Consider the following 21679-nt stretch of genomic DNA (forward strand, 5'->3'; position numbering starts at 1 on the left):
CCTGCAGCGTCTCAACAAGTACCTCAAGTCCCAACAATTCAGGATGGTCACGTTGCAGCAAGTGCTCGGCCAACTGGAGGAAGGAGACTACTTGACATCACTGGATCTGGAGGACGCATACTTCCACGTCCCCATTCACGAGAAGCATCGGAAGTTCCTGCGCTTCGTGGTACAGGGAAGGCACTACCAATTCAAAGCCCTTCCCTTCGGACTGAAGTCAGCGCCCAGGTTGTTTACGGAATGCCCGGCACCGGTGGTGGCCCATCTAAATCTTCAGGTGATACACATGTACCCGTACTTCAACGACTGGCTCATCCGAACAAAGTCAAGGGAAGTAGCCGTTGAACACACAGAGAGGACCGTCCGGCTACTGATGGATCTGGGGTGTCCATCAACTATCCAAAGTCCTGCTTGATACAATTGCACAGCGCGTTGTTCCTGGGGACCAGGCTCAACACAGTCTCCTGCCTGGCGGCCCCCTTGGAAGAGAGGATAGCGGTCATGCTGGGCAAGTGTCAGGTCCAACTCGAAAATTCCTGCATGAGTGATGTTAGCCCACCAGACCCCATAACCCTGCAGCCCCAATAATCTTTTAGTTACAACTATCAAGCTGGCAACCCCAAGGGGAATGGGGAAGTGGATAAAATAAACGCAGGTTTCTTCTATTGCCCTCGTCTCCTGATCTCTCCTTTGTAAGAACTATTCAGTTGATTACCTAGAAGTTAATCACAAAAGAATATTACCCACTTGTCTACTAATTCTCAACTGTTCTATTGGTTACCTTTCCCAATGTCCCTTCTATACCTTCTGCCTATGCTTTCTTTGCTGATAGGCTCTTGAAATCTTGAAACTGTTGTAGTTTTCAATAAAAGTCTTTTACCGATGGTTGTTGCTTGGTATTTACCTATTGCATCTACTTCTTGCTTTTATCAAAACTCGGAACTCTTTTTAAAATGTGTAACTGAATGAGACTTCAGTCTCTTGCCACTGCGATATACAAAATTAAATATTTAACTACGTATCTTTTTACTTTTAAAAGTCACCCGATTCCTCTCATGGAAACGGCTTTCCTCGTGGCCATCACCTCTGTCAAGTGGGTAGGTGAGATCCAGTCCTACCCTGCAAACATCCTTATCTGACTTTTCACGACACAAAGGTGGTGCTGCGGACGCACCCCTCTTTCATGACAAAGGTTCTGTCGGAATTCCACCTCAACAAGCCTTTTGGTGTTGCCCGTGTTCTTTCTGAAACCTTTGTCGCCAGCTGAACGGACTCACTGGATGTAGCGCATGCTCTGAAGTTCTATGTGGCACACACAAAGAGTTTCCGGAAGATGTCTCAACTATTCGTGAACTTTGGTCCTGTAAACCATGGGAAGGACTTGTCCAAAGCTTCCATCTCCAAGTGGCTCTTCGGCTGTATCACGCACTGTCACTGGTTGGCAAACCGACTGCTGCCCGGCGGTCTGAGAGCCCATTCCACAAGAGCGATCGCTGCGACAACGGCGTTCCTGTCTGGTGTGCCCCTGCTGGACATTTGTAGGGCTGCTAGGCCCACACACACACACCTTCACAAGATTCTACTGCATCGACGGGGATTCCAGAGTGGTGTCTAGGGTCGGCCAAGCAGTGCTAGGAAACTTGTTCGCTTGAAGGTGAGCTTGTCGGGAGGTAAGAGTAATTGCTACTGTTGAGCCTTGCCACCTCCCGTGGTTGTGTAATGTTGTACTGCTATGTATTCTTTATATTGAATCTATGCCAGACCACATGCTGATGAAGGAACAAGTTACTTACCTGTAGCTATTGTTCTCACTATGGGTCTGGCATGGATTCACATGCGAACCCTCCCTCCTACTCCTCTGCGGCTCTTCTCGGTCATACTGCCACTTTACATGCTTACCAAATCTGAAGATGGCTGCCAAAGGGATAGGGCAGTCATTGGCTAGGGGCAGTATGACCCAGAGTACCGTGATTGGTTTAGAGGAGAAATAGTTATAAATACAGTTTGTAAGTGAAAGTGAAACTGTTTTATCTTTTGCCGAGGATTCCCAGTCTAACGACGGGGAATATTCATGAGCATGTGAATCCATGCCAGATCCATGCTGGAGAACAGTAGTTACAGGTAAGTAACCTGTTCCATCCTTGTCTTCTAGAACTGGTCATTTTTCTCCACCAGCTTTGCAGTGCACCATTTTCTGTTGCTTCGTTAGATGCTGTGAATTAAATTATTCATTACTACTGAGGCATACAACTTTAAACCCAAACCTGGTTGTATCTGTCTTATATTTCTAAACAAAACTCCCATATTAAATAAAAAAAGAAAGATATTCTTCCAACCAACTTTACATCGAACTGTCTAAACTGGAGAAAAGAAAACATGTTCGGTTAATTAAATAATGAAAAAGATCATTTCCTTCTTGATCATTTGCTTTTTCAAGAGCGTGTGTAGTTCCTTGGAGATCTCTTCTTAGGGTTTTCATTTTATACTCAACCGGCATCATTAGCAATCTGGCATTTCTACCCTGGAGAGGTAACTCGTGCTTTTCAAAAAGAAGAGATTTTACTGGAACTTCAACAGTTGGTTGTGTGATGAATCGGCAATGATTCCCCCAGAAAACATGGCCTGGGACCCCCCCCCCCCTCATGCGGCCAGGGCAAGACTTACTCTTTCTGATCCTGACCCTAGGATCACATGGGGCCGGGGGAGAACAGGTGAGGAGGAATGGAAAATCCCCTTGTTTAACTTCCCCGAAACCCCAAACTTCTCATGGCTTATTGCAAAACAGAAAATGACAAAGAAGCTCATTTTATCAATATTGAACTTCAAGTCACATAATTCCCTAAGTACTGGGACGGGGAAGAGAGCTCAAGAGGAACAATGCTGCAGGAGAGGTCAAATAATTAATGTAGATAAGCCACGCCTGAGGGAGACTGGGAGGTTTAAAAAGCCCCCTTATGTGCAGGCATTAGGAAATTGAGAAGAGCCCAGTGACCACCAGTGCAGACTGTGTATGCAGCCGAGGTCGGGACTGGAGGAGGGAGAAGACGGCAGGACCACTGTGAAGCCAAAGACAGTAGTGGGTCCGGAAAGGGTCTATGCCTCCAGTTGTCTTACTTGAAGAGGTTGCGCAGAGGGAAGCAAAAGCACTGAGGGATGTTTTCCCTCTCGAAAGGCCTCAGTGGCAGGCATGCACCACAGACTCTCAGGAGCAAAGGAAGCTCCAACAACGAGTGAAAGGCGGACCAGGAGAAGCTGTTTAGGTCATGAGGAGCCACTGCATCAGAGAGCTGCGAATGCAAAGAGGATCGGAAGCAGACGACGTACCCGTTGAGTCAACAAGTTGCAAGTGATCCGGAGCGATTCAGGACTGTTTGTTTGAGGCAGGCAGTTTCACTTGCGTATGAGTAAAAGAAGTGTTAGTAGTGCTTTTGAATACCCAACTATCAAAATGCAGCGACAGTTGTATTCAGTGAAAGCAAGTGACTGTAAATTTAAGCATGTGATTTTGTGGAAAAGCCAACAACACGGTGGGGCAACATTGTTAGAAGCTAAGGCATACATAGATCACCCACGCCAAGAGAAACTAAAACCTAAACAATATAAGCCCAACAGGTATTGCCAAAGGCGAAAAGGGAGTAATGGAAGACCCAAGGGTTGTGAAATTTGCTATGCATTTTTTGTGACACATATACCAACAGCTGATATAAACCCACATTGCCAAAGCCATGAAAGGAACAGGAAAAGACTCTTTCTTTAAAAATATTTGGTTACTTGTGTAGTGGAGGAACGAAAGTGGCAAAAAAGGCTGCCCTTCTGAAAAAGGTTATCAGAGGGAGAGGAGCATCATTTGCAGAGGAGTGTTAGAGCACCAAAGTGAATCTGGTTTCCCTGAGAAGTTGCTAAAAGTGTAATGCTGCAAGATAATGAACATTGTGAAGTTGTTGCAAAGCTGTTATAAGTTGAAGGTTACCACTAAAGCATGATCCATTTTGTGAAACCTTGTTTGGGCAGGAGATTATACTGGGATTGCAAACCTTTGAAGAAGTAAGTAGGCCTGGCATGAGAGTAAACCAGGTAGCAGCAGCAGTTGATGAAGTGCTGTAAAGTGGTCTTAACAAAGACATTTTTCATTATTTGCGGTGCTGAAGGAAGAACTGTATAGACCTGCTGTGGAGGAGGTTTCTTTCTGTTGTTGAAAGCATTCAGTTGTGGCAAATCATCCTGACGAAGACAATTCTTGTCGTCTAGTGAAGAAGATAATTCTGATGCTTGTTCTTAAACAAAGAAGAGAAAGAACATTTGATTTTATTTGGTATATCTGTGAAGTGTCTGAACTTTCTATTATCCAGTTGAAGTTATGAGGAACTGTGTTGGAACTTGGTTACAAACCAGGATTTTCTGATTTCCTTTTGAACGGTGGAGCATGAATCCTGTTTGAATCTGGGGAAGGGGAATTCGCCCAGATCGTAAGCCAGGCCTGGGTCATATTACGAATTCAATTGTTATATTAATTGTGTTGTTTTGAACTGCCATGCATTTCCTTATTGATTTGTTGAATGTGTAAGTGTGAAGGAAAGATATCCTTTATTAGAGTGGTTTCTTTAGTTTACTTTAGGCAGGAAATGCTTGTTAGGGTAGGGATATTGAGGCGTTTATCCAAACTTTCTATTTAATAAAATGGCAAATTTTGAAAAAGCCTTACAAAGTTGTTGCCCCGCATTTCCGACCCCTCACAGTTGCTAATAGGAAGCCATTCGTTTTTTGTACTCTTTAAAAATGATTTCAGCCATACTCTTTTTTAATCAACCCCGTTGCATTTTCAATGAGATCCTTGTAATTAAAGCTTTTGGAAAATCTAGATTTGTTAGTGACTATCGATCCATGAACTAATGTAGTAACTTTGCCCTGTTTATTATTAGTATTAGTTTTATTATTGCACAAAATTAGCTCTGGCGCAATGGAGTGCTGTACATGTCACAGTGCAAAGCTTTGGTAGTGAGAAATTAGACATTAGGATAATGATCACAGCCCAAGATGGCCTGAATCTGTTACAGCAAGGCCATGATGACTGGCAAAATAACATCTTTATTGCAGGTGCAGCATATTATATTGTGTTTAAATGTGTCTTATGTGCTTTCCCATTTAGACTTTGAAATAGTTTTGAAGCTCGAGCCTGGAAATAAGCAAGCGCTGACTGAACTGGAGAAAATCAAGAAAGTAGGTATCATCAAAAAAGTCTATAAAGGGCTGTGTTTCTTATTTATATAGATGAAGAAATAAGTTAGTGTTTGATAATAGCAAGTGCCCTACTAGTAATTGTTTAACGCTAAATCTGTTTTCTTGTGTTTTTTTTTTTTTTACATTTTTCTTTTTCATTTTGGTTTCCCACACCCCTGTTTTTCTGAGGTCCAATGAAGTGTTTTCTTCCTTTAGGCCAACAGACTGGCGTCACCACTCCTCCACCCCACAATGGTTGGGCAATGTAAACCGTTTACTTTGAGGTGCAATTGGTCCCCTTGGTATTTAGATATTTGTGACTATGGCTTTCACAAGTGAAGTTCAATCTCTTTGTCCAAAGGAGCCTATTTTACCTGTGATCATTCCAGAATGGGGAATGCCACACAGCCCTGTCGATTCTACTCATCCTCACCCCCAAACCACCCCCGTCCCCTGCCCCACTGACAACGTGGGTGCATAGTGTATTTCTGCCTTGGGTAGTGCGTCCACAGCCATCAGATATGATGCAAGTCTGTCAAGCAGCATTATCCGATGTGAGGGACAGAGATGGGTCAGGAGTCATTGGGTAACCCACTGTTTTTTTATTTTTATGATTAAGTCTCTTTGAACTTTCTTTGGAAATTATAAGTGATAAAGCAATCCAATGTAATTTCAATGGTGTATTTTATTTCTTATTTACAAATATTATATGGCAGCTCCATTTAATCTGCCCATCAACAGAACATCTGGTATTCCATCCTGCTAGTTGAGGGTTGGGCTTTTATGACTCCTGTGAATGCTCGATCACCATGGCAAATAATCGCTGTAGTTAAGCTGGCAGGAGTTTTTATTGCCTTCAGTCCCTTCTACGTGGGTGATTCCAGGATTTAGCTGCCCCTTTGATCCAGCCCTCCACTTTCAAAAAGTGTTAAATGCCTTCCTTCAGTAATTGAAATGTCCGATTAGATGACAGGGGACCACTTGTGACCACGGATCAGAATACATTCAATGTATATTTAAGGATTAACATTCAAGCACAGAGACAGATGCAAGTTGTAAATGGGTACCATTTGTTTTATTGAAAATGAACTGCAGACAGTCATCAGGTTTTATGGTCCAGTTCCTAAAGCATTGAGTTTCATTCTCTCGTGGGAAGGCAATCCATCCCCCCAGTCCTGTTCTTGCTATCCAACACTCTCTCGTTTGCTTCAGGGTCCCAGACACTCTTATTCTTGGGTGCGGTCCCAGACTCACACTGTTGGGTTGTATCTGCTTGGTTCACTCTCCTGCAAAGTATATATAAATTCCCTCATTTGCTTCAGAGTGCCACACCCTCTTTTTCCAGTTCCTGAGCTCACTTTGTTGTTCCCCCAGACCTCTTAACAGCTCCCGGGCAACCCGTGTACCTGTTTACTTCCTTCTTGGAGGTACCTGCTGTTCCCGGGCAGCTGTATCCCCTATAGAGGCTCCAGTAGCGTACAGGCGTCCGGCGGGGTCTGCAGCAGCTCTGCAGTCTGATGCCTTTTCCCAGCTGTGCGTTCTGTCTCTTCCACGCTTCGCCAGACCCTGAGAGGCACAGAGGATTTGCCCGGCGGCAACCCGAGTAGTCCTCTCGTGATGGATCACGCTCAGGTTCTCTTTCTTTTTTTTAATTAAAATTGTGTTTGATGCAAGCACCTTTACAATAAATAAAAGCAACATTTTGTTTGATCACTTTACAATGGAAAACAATACATACTTTCCATACAGTTATTAAATAATCCGCTACACTTTAACCACTCAGTCAAAAAATCCTAAAACAGTAACATCAGAAAACAATAACAAACAAATTAATAAAATAAACCATCACCTAATCATTTAAAGACATGACCATTTGACTTTTGTGGAAGAACTTGTGATCTAGACAAAAGACTAGAAGCCAAGGCAAGAAAAAGAATGTGAGATGGAACAGACAATTGTCACTGATACGACAGACAGTCCTAGTGAGAAGAAGGGACTGCTTTTGGATATAGTGGTTCTTAATTTGCAACAATTAAGATTTTAACAGTTTTAGCAAGCTTATTTGTTGAAACGTTTAAACATAACATCACAAATTGTCACATGTGTACATTTACAAAGGTTAATTTTCCCCTTAAACTAATCTTGTTTGAATATACAGTAAAAGACGATTTGTTCTCTCCCCACATACAAAAAATCCACAATAATTCCATTGAAAAAGAGGAGGTGTTTGCCATAAACTGACCCAGTGCACACAGACGTTGATTTTCAAAAAACGGACAATAGAGAGTTAGATGTTTTAAAGTTTCTATTTCATTTGAACTATGACGAAAACAACACGATTGGTCAGGTGAAATTGCATGTAGATTTTTCCAATGCTTGGTTCGTTCCTTAGTGTGAAAAATATTTAATCTGAATCTCTTTCATTGGGACAAAGTTTAAGATAGGATAATCGTGGAGTTTGTTTATGCCTGAATTTAGTGTATTCCTCTAGTTGAGAATAATTTGCTAACTGATCAGAAATGCACGTCCAATCTAGCTGCAAGAGTTTTTTCTTGACAATTCCTGGACGTGATATCAGATCGTGTTCTCCCACACCCAACATGGCAAGTACAGAGAACATTTGCCCTTTGAATCGTGCCATTGAAATGGGAAAATCCTTGGTCATCATATCTGCCAAGTCCTCATAAAGTGAGTTTGCTGGTGCTTGTAGAATTTTGGCAAAATTGCTAAGTTTACGCCATTGAAGCCTCATAGCTAGTGGCAAAATACCTAGCTCGTGAGTAATGCAAACATTAGGCAGACTTTTGGGGAGATGTAATACCGTTTTCCAAATTAGACCTTGTATCTTGTTTAGATGATCGCCTATATCCAATAGATAAAGATCTAATCCATACAGGAGGATGGATTCAACTTTTGAGTAAGTAGAAGTCTATCAGAGGAATCAGGGAGAATTTGCAAAACTTGGTGAAGATGATTCTCATTTGTTCCATTACCGGAGCTGCTTTGATGGTTAGAAAGTTGTACCATCTTGTCAAGGAATTTGTGGTGGTTAAATTGTAACATAGATAGGTTAGACCTGTCTTACATTGAATGGGTCTACCCCCTAAGGTCCAGTTATAGACTACACCTCTTTTTTTGTTTGCGAATACAAGAATATTTGATTTCTCAGCATTAGTAGTCCGGTTGTGTTGGGTACAGAACCCTGCAAAGAGGCCAATTCTTTTCTGGAGACCTAACGGTGTTCGATCAAATAGGATCACATCATCCACGAATGCGAGCCAATTTAAGCGTAAACCGCTTAATTTTGCCGAATATGTGTCCTTATGAAACCATAGAGAGTCAGTGTCCGCCAGATAGAGATTGAACAAGACAGACACCAGGTTGCAACCTTGCTTAACTCCAATTTCCGTTGGAATTGTATCAGTTAAAGAACCAGTCTGGTCGATTCTGATTTGATAATTTGTGTTGTGATGTAAAAGGGCAGTAATGGCTATAAGATGTGGTGGGATACTGTATTTTTGCATTTTGGCCGAGAGAAGACTTCTGAAGACACTACCGAATGCAGACGATAGATCTAGTAATGCCATATATAACTGTCCATTTATAGATTGATGGGAAGATACCCGCATGTGCGCTAAAATGGTTGCATTTAATTGCGCACCCATTGATTTCCTAAAGCCAGTTTGGAAACGCGAAAGAATTCTGTGCGTGGTGATGTGATAATTTAGATCTTGTAGTATTAATGAGGCAAATATTTTCGCAGCCACGTCTATTATAGCAATGGGACGATAGTTGGATGGCACATCCATTGGCCCTTTTTTGTACAATGGGATATGATAGACTTTAGCCATGAGCTGGGAATGACCCTAGTTTGAAATATGATGTCATATCGCCTTTTGAGAACTGCGGGCCCTAAAGTGGGGATCATCTTTCAGTACACATGGAGTATTTAAGCCTGGTTATGGCGTCAAGAATGTTTTTTATTTCCAATGGACATGCAGGTAACAAACTTTGATTATTCACAAAAGCCGTGAGGAAGAATGTATTTGGCTCTGTAATATTGTGACTAGGTAGCACCCGAAATTGTTGCTTGGAAATCAGGTTTGGACTTGGCTGAAGGATTTCTCATCAATGCCCACATTTCTTTTATTCTTTTTACAAATCAGGTTAATCATGTTTTGATTTTTCCTTCAAATGCAACTCAAGTTTAATTTTTTTATGTCTTTTTTATACCTTAGGAGAATTTTTTTTTTTAAGCCAAGTAGACAATAGTGGTGCATTTGGAGCCATTCAAGTCTCTTATTGCACGGTTTGTATGATTTATCAATGCTCTTATGGAATAATTAGAGTGATTTGCATGGATATCCTGAGTGTTAGAGACATCCAACCGAGCTAGGTCCAGAAGATGTTTGTGAATCATATTTAGGTTCCAGATATCGATTTCCATGTTATTAGGACCCCCCTTAGAAGTAGCTTTTGGTATACATAGGTCGTGTCTGACCAGGCTATTTAGCTTCCTACAGGTTGTTGCATTCCATCTGACTGATAGCAAATGTCTATCAATGACTGGTAGTTTAAGTATGGAATCAGCAACGTATATGAAACAAGGCATAGATAATGTACCATTTAGTAAGGGATAGGCACTAGTCCCAGAGTGGACTATAGTTGGTGTACCTGCTTTCATGGCTAAACCGGTCGATAATACAAGATAGTTAATGCAGGATCTGTGAGAGCCTCTCTACCAGGTGAAAGGGGAAGTATATTGTATATTGATCTGAAAGGATTATCTGCATATCCTAATCTTCAAGAAAGTGGACCCAAGAGAGACCTCTTGCATGGGATTGGGAAAACTGTGAGTTCTGAAATGGATAGTTGGAACATGTGTTGAGAGACGAGTTAAAATCACCACTGATGATGATTTGTAAGTTGAGATTGCTGAGAAAAGCATCACTTAATACTTCATTGAGATTAAAGATTATGTTCTCAGTGGGAGAGGAAACTGGATTCCAGTAAAGTGAGATAATCAAAATGGTCGGAGGCGGACTTAAGGACAAAGGCAATTCAATAGCTAGAAATTGTGGAGATGAAAAAATCACTTGGTAGGAGAATTGTATTTTGTTTTGAATAAAGACGGCTAGCCCACCAAACGGTCTCCCCATAAGTCCTCTTTCGGCACGATGGAAATGAGCTGTGTAACCATCTGATACAATGTCTTTCAATGCCATTGTTTCTTGTGAGATGATGATTGATGGGTAGTCCGCCAGACTTATAAACCATGCATAAAAAGTATTAAAACCACAACAATTCCACGAGCAAATGGAGATATCTACTTTTTATGAAGTGTTAGCCTGCGCATTGGTGTTGGTTAATGTTTTAATCAACGGTTCAAGCCATGCAAGTCCCTTTATTATGTTGGAGAATGAGTCAAGTTGGTCCTTTAATGTGTTGTTAATTGCCTGAGCTTGATGGTCAGGGACAATTGTCTGGATGGGCAATGAAACCAAAGGTGGGTGGTACTCAATGAAAGTAACCGTTTCTTCTACAGACTTAAAGACCAACAATTGACGACCAAGTGCCACCAAGTCCGCTTCGTGATCCCAAATGTATTTTGCTATTATGTGTGTTTTGTAATTTACATAGCATGCGATTGTTCTTTGAGAGAGGCAATTTAATCCATTACACATCTTTTGAAATGAAGCTACGGAGAGATGGAATTAAATGGAAGAGTTTCATTAATGCTGAACTATTAAGACTAGCTGACCCATTTGTAACGGAATTAGAGTACCAGCCCAGGATTAGTTTCATGTCAGGTGAGACATCTTCGATCCTAGTGACTGGTGCCTCTGGTCCAGTCAGAAGGTGTGTGCCTATTTCCACCCTCCCTTTGCACGTCGTCGCGGACTGAAGTATGGAGGAGTGGTCCACTTGACCATGGCCATTCAAAGAGTGAGACACAGAGAGTGTCCCTTTTGGTGGCAATGTTTCTGTGTTCACCATATGGTTATCCTTTGATACCGAACTTGTTGTGACAGGTGGATTGCAATTATTTGTTGCAGTTAGAACCTTCTCTTTAGTGGGAGATTTGATGCTGGAGGTAGAAGGAATATCGCCCTAAATGGGACCAGATGTCTTCTTGTTTCCAGTTGCCTGAAAGTAGTTGAGCAGCTGCATTTGAGTTAGAGGGGTATTTGCCATATTTGTTTTTGGAAATAGGTCCTTGCTCGGAATCAACTATGGAATACCATCATTTACTACAATTATGTCAGAAGACGTGGACACAGTAGTGGTATTTGAACTCTCCTTCGATAACAGAGCTGTTTCATGATTCTTTAAGTCAAGATGTAGTTTGCTTTCAAGATGAAGTTGATTAAGATCAATAATGGCATCCTCATGTGCCATATTGGCAGGTTTTTTTAACTGCTGAGTTGTGACCTTTTAATGGCAAGTTCTTGTATTTGCAATCTGCAATGCCTTTGGTATTTGCATCGCCGTTAGCTCGAGCCAAAGCTGTTCTTCTTCCTCTCACTCTTAAGTATGATTTTTTAACTTTACGTGACATAAATTGTACGTTTTGTTGATTTTGCTTCGATTGTTTGTGTAATCATTTGGCCAGCTGATCTCAGCAGAGTTTAGCTCATCAGCATCTATAATTGCCGTTAGTGCTGATGGGCTATCTGGTGAGGAGGAGACTGCCTCAGAAGGTAGATTGATATCCTGTGTCATGTATACTTCATGAAGAGGGTCGCTAGGTACTGTATTAGCTTGTTAAAGAATATTTTCAATGACTTCAATTCTGTCATGCTGCAGCTTTGCCACCATCATATAATCGACGGACGGCAAAGCCTCATCGTTAGAAGGTCCAGGCTTTAGGGGTTTCAGTACTTCTGCAAAGATTTTAGGCCTTGTCGCCTGGTTTTGCAGTTCAATACATGTTTGTGATTCTTGTCTCCTATATGTTTTTAAAGGAAAAACATGGTCGTGATGAGTGGCATGCACGTGCTTGCAGGTTTGATGTAGGGCGGATGCCTGAAGATGTTCACATGCCAGCATGTAGCCCTCAACTCTACTCCATTTAATGAGAATATCGGATGTGGATGAGTTGAGAGAGTTGATGGCTAAATGCGTACGTTCATGCCCCCTCTCCAACAGATTTAGTATATGAGTAAGCACTGGAATGTTTTGCAACTCGTGTTCATTCAAATCAATTAACAAGTCTTCCAAAGGGTAGAATGGAAAGTTAGAATGGGGTGGATGAGATGAAGGCCCCATAGCATTTTGTGAGGTAGAACTGGTTAAATCGACCGGGAATGCAAGGAAAGCAGCTCTAACATTAGAGATGCGGCCTCAAGGGTTGGAGAACTAGCATTAACTTGGTTATAGATCTTTTCTTTGTGTGAAACACCTCTCCATTTAGACTAGGAGCTGGCTGATTCATTGATGGCGTTTGGTGAAAATGGACCTGTTCGCGCAGGCCTTGAGATTTCGAGACGGGAGTTGAAGGGCCATTTGACAAGCCTACTCGCTTGTGCAATTCCGCCATAATTGCAGATGCAACTAGCAAGGTGTCTACAGCAGGTATGACATTGCAATCGCACGTAGCACCAAGAAATGAATTGTCAATGATTGGAATGTTATGAAGACCGTGCGTGTGAGGGAATGTATTTATCTGCTGGTTAGAAGCATTTAGTACGTCTGTACCCAGACCGGGATTGCTTGGCTTGCAATCTGGACTATCAGCATTGTTAACGCTTACTGCAGCAGCCTCTACATCAGATGCATTCTGTGATAAATGACAAGTTTCCACTGTTGGTAACATGTTAGGTTGAGACTGTGGGATTTCATGGGCCATAGCAGCAGAATTTGCTCGTGTTTTTAGAGATAAATTAATCATTTTCCATTTCTTAGTATGTTCGTGCTTATGATAGACTGTTCTTTTGTCAGATAGAATGCAAATAATGAGCAATGATTAACAACGTAGCAGTAATTAGACTAACCGTAGATTGCAAGCTTTCCCATGTCATGTGACCGCTATGTGCAGGAGGGGAGGGCTGCCGTACCTGCTGTGAGTGCCCACGAGGTAATTAAATCGTCAGGGTTTAAGATCCCAACGTGTGTGTTGTGAGTACAACAAAATATCTCCCACGCAGCTCACGCTGCACACCCGAACAGCCAAACAGCCTCGCACTTAGGGGCATTTCCGGGCGCGCACGCGCGGTGTGCGTGGGAGTCAGAAAAGTAGGTAGAGCTGTGGGAGGTGGACAGAGCCAGGGGGCGGATTTGGGTAGGAGTCCAGTAATAAGGCAAAAGACTGTTGCGGCAAAAAGTTTTCTTCTATTTGCAGACGGCGAGGTTGGACAACTGCTCCCTCAAAGCTCGGGTTCTCTTTCCTCTGGGTTCCCTTGCAGCTTGCGTCAGCTGCTTCCGTGAACGGCTCTGGCTGTTTCTCTTGGAGGATCGCTCTCTATTTCTCCTTTTTCTTTCTCCTTCTCCTTCTTCTCCCTCTCTCCCTCTCTCCCTTTCTCTCTCTCTCCCTTTTCTCTACTCATCTGTGCTTGAGCTGCTTTCAAACTCCAGTGTGGTGTTCATGTACTTTTTTGGGCTAATTACTGGCATTAGGAAGTTTGACCGCTTGTTCTGATTCTTGTTAGTGAGTGTTGGACTCCCGGCCATCTTCGTCACAGTACCAGCCTTAAAGCTACATGCATGATAATTTGCATTTTCAGTTTTTTTCAGTGTTGCCATATAGGTTAGGTTGACTGATTCAACAACAGAATACACTGGCTCTATCCAGGGAGGGGGAAGGAGGAATTAGAGTTGAAGAAGGGTTGAATATAATAAAGTGGGGTGCTACCCCGTTCCCTGGTGATGGTCGCCCCCAATCCCATAGGGGGATTCCTTCCCCGTGTGATCTTCCCTCGGTGTACCACCACAATGGGGACTTTTGTACTGTGGATGCACCACCCTGGCCCCATAGGAAGATCTGTACCTAGGGTAAGGGGACGACATCCTCAAGTTTGTCACGCCTATCGTAAAGAGGGGTATGAAAAAACAGTGGGGTCATATCCTTTTATAAGGGACATGACAAGATCCCAAAGGGAATTATCGGGCCTCCTATGAGCTTGTGGGAATTACCAGTAATAAATATTCATTTACCGTTGCCAGCATAGTATGCCTTAAACCTAAAGGTAAATCCTCCAGGTTGCGTGGTGGTGTTATTGCAGTCGTCAAGGACTGTGCTGATCCACTAGCACTGTTCATCGCTACCCTGATCAACTTCTCCTTCACCTCAAGCTCAGTACCTTCCAGCCTCAAGGATGCCTGGGTCCTTCCCCTCCTAAAAAAGTAAATCACTGGACCCGAGCATACCTACAAACTCCCGCCCCATCACCACAGTCCCGTTCCACTTGAAAATACTGGACCGGGTGGCCTACATCCAGATTTAGCACCACCTGGAATCTAATAACCTCTTGGGCCAGCACCAATCCGGCATCTGGCTTCCGCCCAGGTCATGGTACTGAATCTGCCTTACTCGACATAAAAATCCAATCGGACATAATTAAAGATGGCAAGCAATTCAGCTTTCCTACTCTTGTGAGACCTGTCGGCCACCTTTGATTTGTTGGACCATCAAACACTATGCCGACACCTGGCCTTAGCTGCTCATTTCTCCCCGGAAGCAATTGCCTGTACCTCCTCCTTTCTATCAGGAAGGACCATGAGTCTTTTCAACCAGCGTGGCTGCCCGCTAGCCACTTTTCGACCTGCTTGATGATAAAGACATTTCTTATACCAACTATGCGGACGACACACAAATCCTTCTCTCTCCGACGGGAAATTACACAACAGACTTGACCAATCTACATTCAGTCATCCACGTCGTCCAGGCCTGGATGGCTACGCACCATCTCTGTCTTAACCACGCAAAGATCGAAATTTTGTTAGGGAGAACACAGAACTCACTTAGTAAGCTCAAACAATCTTACAAATCCTTCACCATAGACGGCATCACCATCCAAGCCTCCAGCAACGTCAAGACCCTAGGTGTCTACCTCAATGCCAACCTCTCCTTAACCGTGCAAGTTAACGCTATTGCCTCATCCGCTGCGCATACTTCCAAGTTAATCAACGCCTGCATACCCTTCCTATCCATCGAACGCTGTGTCACCATTGCGAGAGCTTTCATAGGCTCCAGGCTTGATTACTGTAATGCCTTATTCACTGGAACATCCACACGCAACATTAACAAGATGCAGATCGTACAAAACAATGCCCTCCGAGCAGCCCAATCCTCTCTCCTCACTGCCCCCGTACCCTTTGACACCAACCTCTGCCCATGTCCGCCCACTCAGAGTCTGCTACAACTGGAATAACTGCCTTCATCGCCTCAACGGACACCAGACCTGCTAACAAATACTGAATATTGATTGGCACCGTTCACACCTAACTTTCAGGCAAAAAGCTTTAATTATTTTTTTCTTACCAAACCAGGCAGATGAAACTGCATCAGCCCTGGCATTACTTTCAACTCTTTCCACTGGTTAAAGCCCTCATCTTCACCACACTTTCAACCTCACCGCAGGTACCTACCTCTAGCAGCCCAGGGCCACTTGGCTCGTGGTCTGCCCTAACTTTGTTTCACATGCATCGCCTAGAAGAGACTGTCATCCGCTTCAAGTCAACCTTTTAGTACACAAGCCCACCGCTCCAGCACTGTCTGTCTCCGTACAACCCTCCCTCCCTCCCCCCTTTGCTGTCTCTTGATTTTGGCCCTTCACCGTCCTTCTTTCCCGTTACTAGAGACCTCTCTCCTATGATCAGCTCAACACCCTTGTCTGCTTTCTTTAAGTAGCGAGAAGCTGCATCACCACTGCCTTGTAAGGTTATTTCTCAGGCATGGTGTCTGGCATGGATTCACATGCTCATTAATATTCCCTGTCGTCAGGCTGGGAATCCTCGGTAAACGAAAAATCAGTTTCAGTTTCATTTCTGAACTGTCTTTCTCCTAATAACCAATCACTGGCCCCTGGGTCATACTGCCCTCAGCCAATGACTCCTCTACCAGCCATCTTCAGATTTCTACAGCACATTCGAGTGGTGGGAGTCCTCGTGATTAGCTCTCTGGCTTTTTACTACGTTTTATGCTTTTTCTTAGAGTTTCACTCTATTTTTCCAGTCAATCGAGCCTCAAGCTCCATCGATCCATCATCCGACTAACGGGGACCTGTTTTCAGACTTTTAAATGCCCATTAAGGGTGACTTTTCGTCGCGTTTACTTCTTGGAGGATTCCAGAAGCTTCTTTGAGGGCTACACCGCGTGGACATGGTGGAGGAGAAGGAAGACTCAACGCCTCTGTTCAAGGTTTGCCCAGGCTGCGGCCTCTGGAATATCTATTCAGACGACAGGCACTCCCTGTGCCTATACTGCCTGCATTCGGGTTAAACACACGTGGAAGATAACTGCGTTTTGCCAGGAGATTGTCCCCCGCACGATGAAGGATCGGCGCAGGCATCTCACCGAGTGGCTGCAGACCAAGGCCCTGCTACGGGTGAGTCCCGGCAGCATGCCTCCCCTAGCCACAAGAAGAAAGCTGAGCGGTCTTCTAAGACCTTTGAGGGTGCTCCTCCCACCGGGGCCCAACATAAGGCTAAGCACAGCGAGTCCACTGTCACCGGGAGCGCCGTTGCGACAGGCTCCCCGGCGGCCAGGGCAGTGCAGCGTCTCCAGCGCCTTCTACCACGAGCCAACACTTGGGTTCTTCAAAGAAGAGGAAGTCGGACCACCTGGGCAAGCTCTTGGAAAAGACCCTACGGAGAAGGCCAAGGGGGAGCGGGGCTTGGACCCTCCCCCTAAGGTGAAGGCCTCTGGCTCGACCAAGGTCGTGAAGGCCGAAACACAGCCGACGAAGGCCCAGCCTTCCATTGAAGGAGTAGTGTCGTCCCTCACGAAGGCCGCAGATGCGGGTTCGCAGGGTAAGACACCTAAAGATAGTTTCCCTACCTGCCAGGAGGGAATCCTCTTTCCAGCCCATCGAGAAGACACCGAAGAAGGCGATGCCAGTCATCACACAAAACCGTCTCACCTGGTTGCAGAGAAGGTGGGGGGGGTGCACGGTAGAACCTGCAGGGCACGAACATCTCTTCTGAGGACAAGCTTTCTACTCTCCATACCATCTTGGAGGAAACGTTCGTCGAGGCCAGATGCTACGGGAGGGATCCCGACAAGGGAGACACCGAGAGTGGCTATGAGACCGACGAGGAGCAACAGGGCGTGGAGGATTTGGGAGACCCTAAACCGCGCCTTTGCCTCCTCCACTTTCGCCACCTCAGCAGCCACCTCAGCCCCTGGCGGACGTCTCGGTGGGCATTCTCAAGGCACTGCACACCTTGTGCTCGGAGATCCGGACAAAGATGCCCCTTACGCTGGCGGAACCCCCCATGACACCTGGGCCATCAGGAGAACCTCCAGCCAAGAACAGGAGAGTTCCCCCTCTGCCTCCTTGCCACTCTTCACCTCTCTCCCCACCCCCAAGGGATGATACAGACCTGAACATGGCGATGAGGGGCACAGATGACGACTGAGGATTAGGGGACCTCCCGACTCCGCCTCCCAGAGCTTCACCGCCCAATGCCATGATCTCCAGAGCATCAGAGCTGTTTCAGCTGGTACCCGAAGAGAAGAAGAGGGTTTCTTGTACCAACGCCACGACGCTAGGAGGAAGACCGTTCTTTCAATTCCGTTCTTGGACGACATTTGGGACGAGGGGCTGACCCTAATGAAAAACCCGTCCTCGTCCCCAGCGAAGATGGACAGCTACGAGAAGAAATACAGGGTGCCGGACTCTGCACCCAAGTGTTTGAGATCCCAGCCTTCCCCAGATTCTGTGGTCGCTGTGGCGAAGAAATCTTCGGGCTCATACTCAACAACGACCTCCTCCCCCAACCCGGACAACGAGGGGAAGAAGTTGGACGCCATTGGATGACAAGTCATCACATCGGCAGCGACGACCGTCAAGGCGGCCAAAGCACTCGCCATTGTGGCGTGTTACACAGGGAGCTCTGGTTTAAGATTGCTTCCCTCCTGAACTTCCTTCCCGACGACAAGAGGGCGGAAGCGTTGGAGATCCGGCAGGAGGGCGAGGTGGCATCGGACCATGCCATTACAGTGGCCACAGACATTGCCGACACGCGGTTCGGCCAAATTTGGAAATTGAGTTTACCTTCGTCGGCAGGGATGGTTAAGGGCCACTAACTTTCACAAGGATGTGCAGTCGAGGGTATTGGACATGCCTTTCTACGGGGACAATCTGTTTGGAAAAACCGTGGATGAGTCTCTTCAGGCCATCAAGGCAGACACTGAGACGGCTCGTTCCTTGGTCACACTTCAACAGCGACGGGCATCTTTTCGGACTTCCGGTGGGAAATCCCAAGGATCTTCCTAAGGCTTCGGTGGAGGTACTTTGTTGTACCGTCAGCCTTCCCGTTCTTCGGCCCAGGAGACCTACAGGGGCCACAACAAGTCTAGAGGAGCTTGCCGTTGTCGCCAAGGTCCCCAAGGCGGTGCCTCCACGGCAAAGCAGAATAGAACCGGCAGTGGCGTCTGCCCCCATCCACTCACCCCGGTGGGAGGAAGGCTGGCGAAATTAATCATCTCCACCGACCGTTGGGTGCTGGAAGCTCTCGCACGCAGACATTCAAATTCCAACAGAAGTTTCCACGTATACCACCAGTGGCCAGGCAGGAGAACCACATTCCACAGCTCCTGCTGGAGGTACGGGCCATGCTAAGAAAGGGTGCGATAGAGCTCGTCCCAAAGAGACTCCGGGGCTCTGGAGTGTACTCTCATTACTTCCTCGTCAAGAAGAAGACTGGCAGTTGGAGGCCCATCCTAGTACTCTGCCGTCTGAACAAGTACAAAAAATCTCAGAAGATTTGGATAGTCACTCTTCAGCATGTGTTGGGACAACTGGAAGAAGGGGACTTCCTATCGTCGCTGGACTTGGAGGATGCCTACTTTCACATCCCCATACACAAGGGGTACCGCAAGTTCCTGTGGCTACCGGAGAAGGCTTTACATATCAACGTGCTGGAGCTGGGGGCAGTGTTTTGGGCCCTCAAGTCTTTCCTTCCGTCCCTCAAGGGCAAGGTGATACGGGTCTTCACGGACAACACCACCACAATGTTCTTGTCATGCGCCGCCTCCCGTGGACGTTATGGTCCAGGGTGCAGCTTGGGGGCCGCCATTGCAGCGTTCCACCACGTTTTTCAAACGTCGCTGTAGCAGTCTAGTGTTTCCTTCACTGCGAGCCGGGAAGCTTATCAGCCACGCCCCCCCGGCTCACAGTGCGTTGCAACCCGCTTGGTCAGCTCCCTGACTGCTTTCTTTCGGTTGCGGTTCCGCTAGTTTTCTTTCCTTTTTCCTCTCTCTCCTCTGCCGCCCCTTGGGCCGCTTCTTGCCTTCCCGTTTTCCCGGTCCTCTTGTTATCCTTTCCTTCTTCCTCCTGCTCCCTTTCTCACTTCGGTTTGCCTCCTTTCTCCGGCTCCCTTTCGGTTCTTCTCCGTACTGTTGACTCTCGCAGGCTGTCATTATCGGCTACCTCACTGTTCCTTTGGAGCCTACCTTCCACCCGGAATCCTTACCTCCGCTGCTGCTGTTCTACCTCTGGGGTTTTTTGTGCCGGCTGGCTTTTTCCCCAGTTTGTCCCTCTCGGAAGAGGGGCCGCAGGTAGTGCTATTCACAGCACTACACTGTGGCTTCCTTTCGTGAGAAAGACACTTTCTCAGAAAAAAAAAGAAAGGAGAAAGAAGGAGAAGGATTATTGTGCTAGAAGACCACAAATATCATCCATTCAAGACCAATCTTCAGGTGAGGAGGAGGAAAGGGGAGAAAGGTTAAGGGTGGAGATTGAACATTCTCAGAGGGCTGACAGTTTGCAACGCCCAGTGGTGAGGATGGCGACCCCTGAACAATTGCAAGAGATGGTGGCCGCTGTTCAAAACCTCTCAGCAGAGGTTTGAAATTTATCCATGGAAGTGCAAACCTTAAGCACTGAAAATAACATGTTAAAACAACTGGTTTCTAATCGTGAACCAAAACCAGTAGACTTGCCTCCCATGGCACTCCCATCAGGGAAACATGACGGGGCTTCAAAGAAGCTCAAGGAATTCTTGGAAGCTTGTAGTATCCATTTTGCTTTTAGACCTCATACATTCCCCACCGGTCATACCCGGGTGGGATTCATGATTTCCAACATGTCGGGTAATGCCCTGGCCTGGGCCACTCCACTCGTGTTGGGAACAGACCCTATACTGCAAGACTACGAGGCTTTTGTAGGCCGACTAAAACAAGAGTTCGAGAGGCCTGAAATTTCGTTTTCTGCAGGCGAAGACCTGTTAGACATACGTCAAGGCCAGACTGATGTCCACACCTATTTTACCACGTTCAAACGCTTAGCCACAGAAGCTGGTTGGCAGGAGCAGACCCAATATATCATCTTCAGAAGAGGATTGTGGGAAGATATTAAAGATGAGTTAGCCCGATCTCCCCGGCCTGCATCCTTTCCAGAATTGACAACCTCAGCTTTACAAATTGAACATAGACTATACGAACGCCGAATAGAAAGGCGACGGAATCGGAATACTACCTTTCTCCAGCATGGGGTCTGGCATGGATTCACATGCTCATGAATATTCCCCGTCGTCAGGCCGGGAATCCTTGGTATAGAAAAAATCGGTATCGGTTTCGTTTCTGATCTGTCTTTCTTACTAGTAACCAATCACTGGTCTATGGGTCATACTGCCCCCAGCCAATGACTGCCCTCTTCCTAAACCCCGCCCTTGGCAGCCATCCTCAGATTTTTACCGCACGTTCAAGTGTTGGGAGTCCTCGTGCTGTAGCTCTCGAGCTTTTGCTGCGTTTTCGCGCTTTTTTCAGGAGATTTTCTCATTTTTCGGTTAAATAGAGCCTCAAGCTCCACCGTGTCTACATCCGATCAACGGGGATCCGTTTCGGAGTTTCTCCGCCCCTCAAGGATAAAGATTTCGTCGAGTTACGCTTTTGGAGGATTCCAGAAGTTCCGAGGCCTACCCCGGTCATGGCCCAGGAGAAAGGAAGCTCGACGCCCGGGAAGCTGTTCAGGACCTGCCCTGGATGCCAGCTTCAGAACGTTTTCAAGGAGGACGAGCATTCGTTATGCCTCTACTGTCTCCATGAGGACAAGACGCACAAGGAGAAGGACTGCGCGTTTTGTGGGAACATGTCGGAGCGGACCATGAAGGATCGCCACCTCCGTCTCGCCAACTGGCTGGAAGGGAAGAGCCCGTCAGGCGAGAAGAAGAAAAAGAAGTCCGAGCAGTCTTCTAAGTCCTGTGAGGGTGCCCCGACAACGGGGGGCCAACAAAAGGCTAAGCACCGCGAGTCTGCGGGCACCGGGAGCGCCGAATGGTCGGGCTCCTTCGCTGCCAG

The 21679-nt window shown here is 45.9% G+C and overlaps 1 protein-coding gene across 4 annotated transcripts in view; it reads left to right on the forward strand.

Moving 5' to 3' along the window:
* RPAP3 (RNA polymerase II associated protein 3) overlaps nucleotides 1–21679 on the forward strand; it is a 280511-nt gene that overhangs the window by 132729 nt on the left and 126103 nt on the right. For all 4 annotated transcript variants that reach the window (XM_069629862.1, XM_069629864.1, XM_069629863.1 and 1 more), the window contains exon 11: nucleotides 5147–5217. In XM_069629862.1, coding sequence (XP_069485963.1) covers nucleotides 5147–5217 — 71 coding nt within the window. The remainder of the gene's footprint in view (nucleotides 1–5146; nucleotides 5218–21679) is intronic.

Source organism: Ambystoma mexicanum, chromosome 12, assembly GCF_040938575.1.
Source record: "Ambystoma mexicanum isolate Mex_15411 chromosome 12, UKY_AmexF1_1, whole genome shotgun sequence".
Taxonomy (NCBI): Eukaryota; Metazoa; Chordata; class Amphibia; order Caudata; family Ambystomatidae; genus Ambystoma; species Ambystoma mexicanum.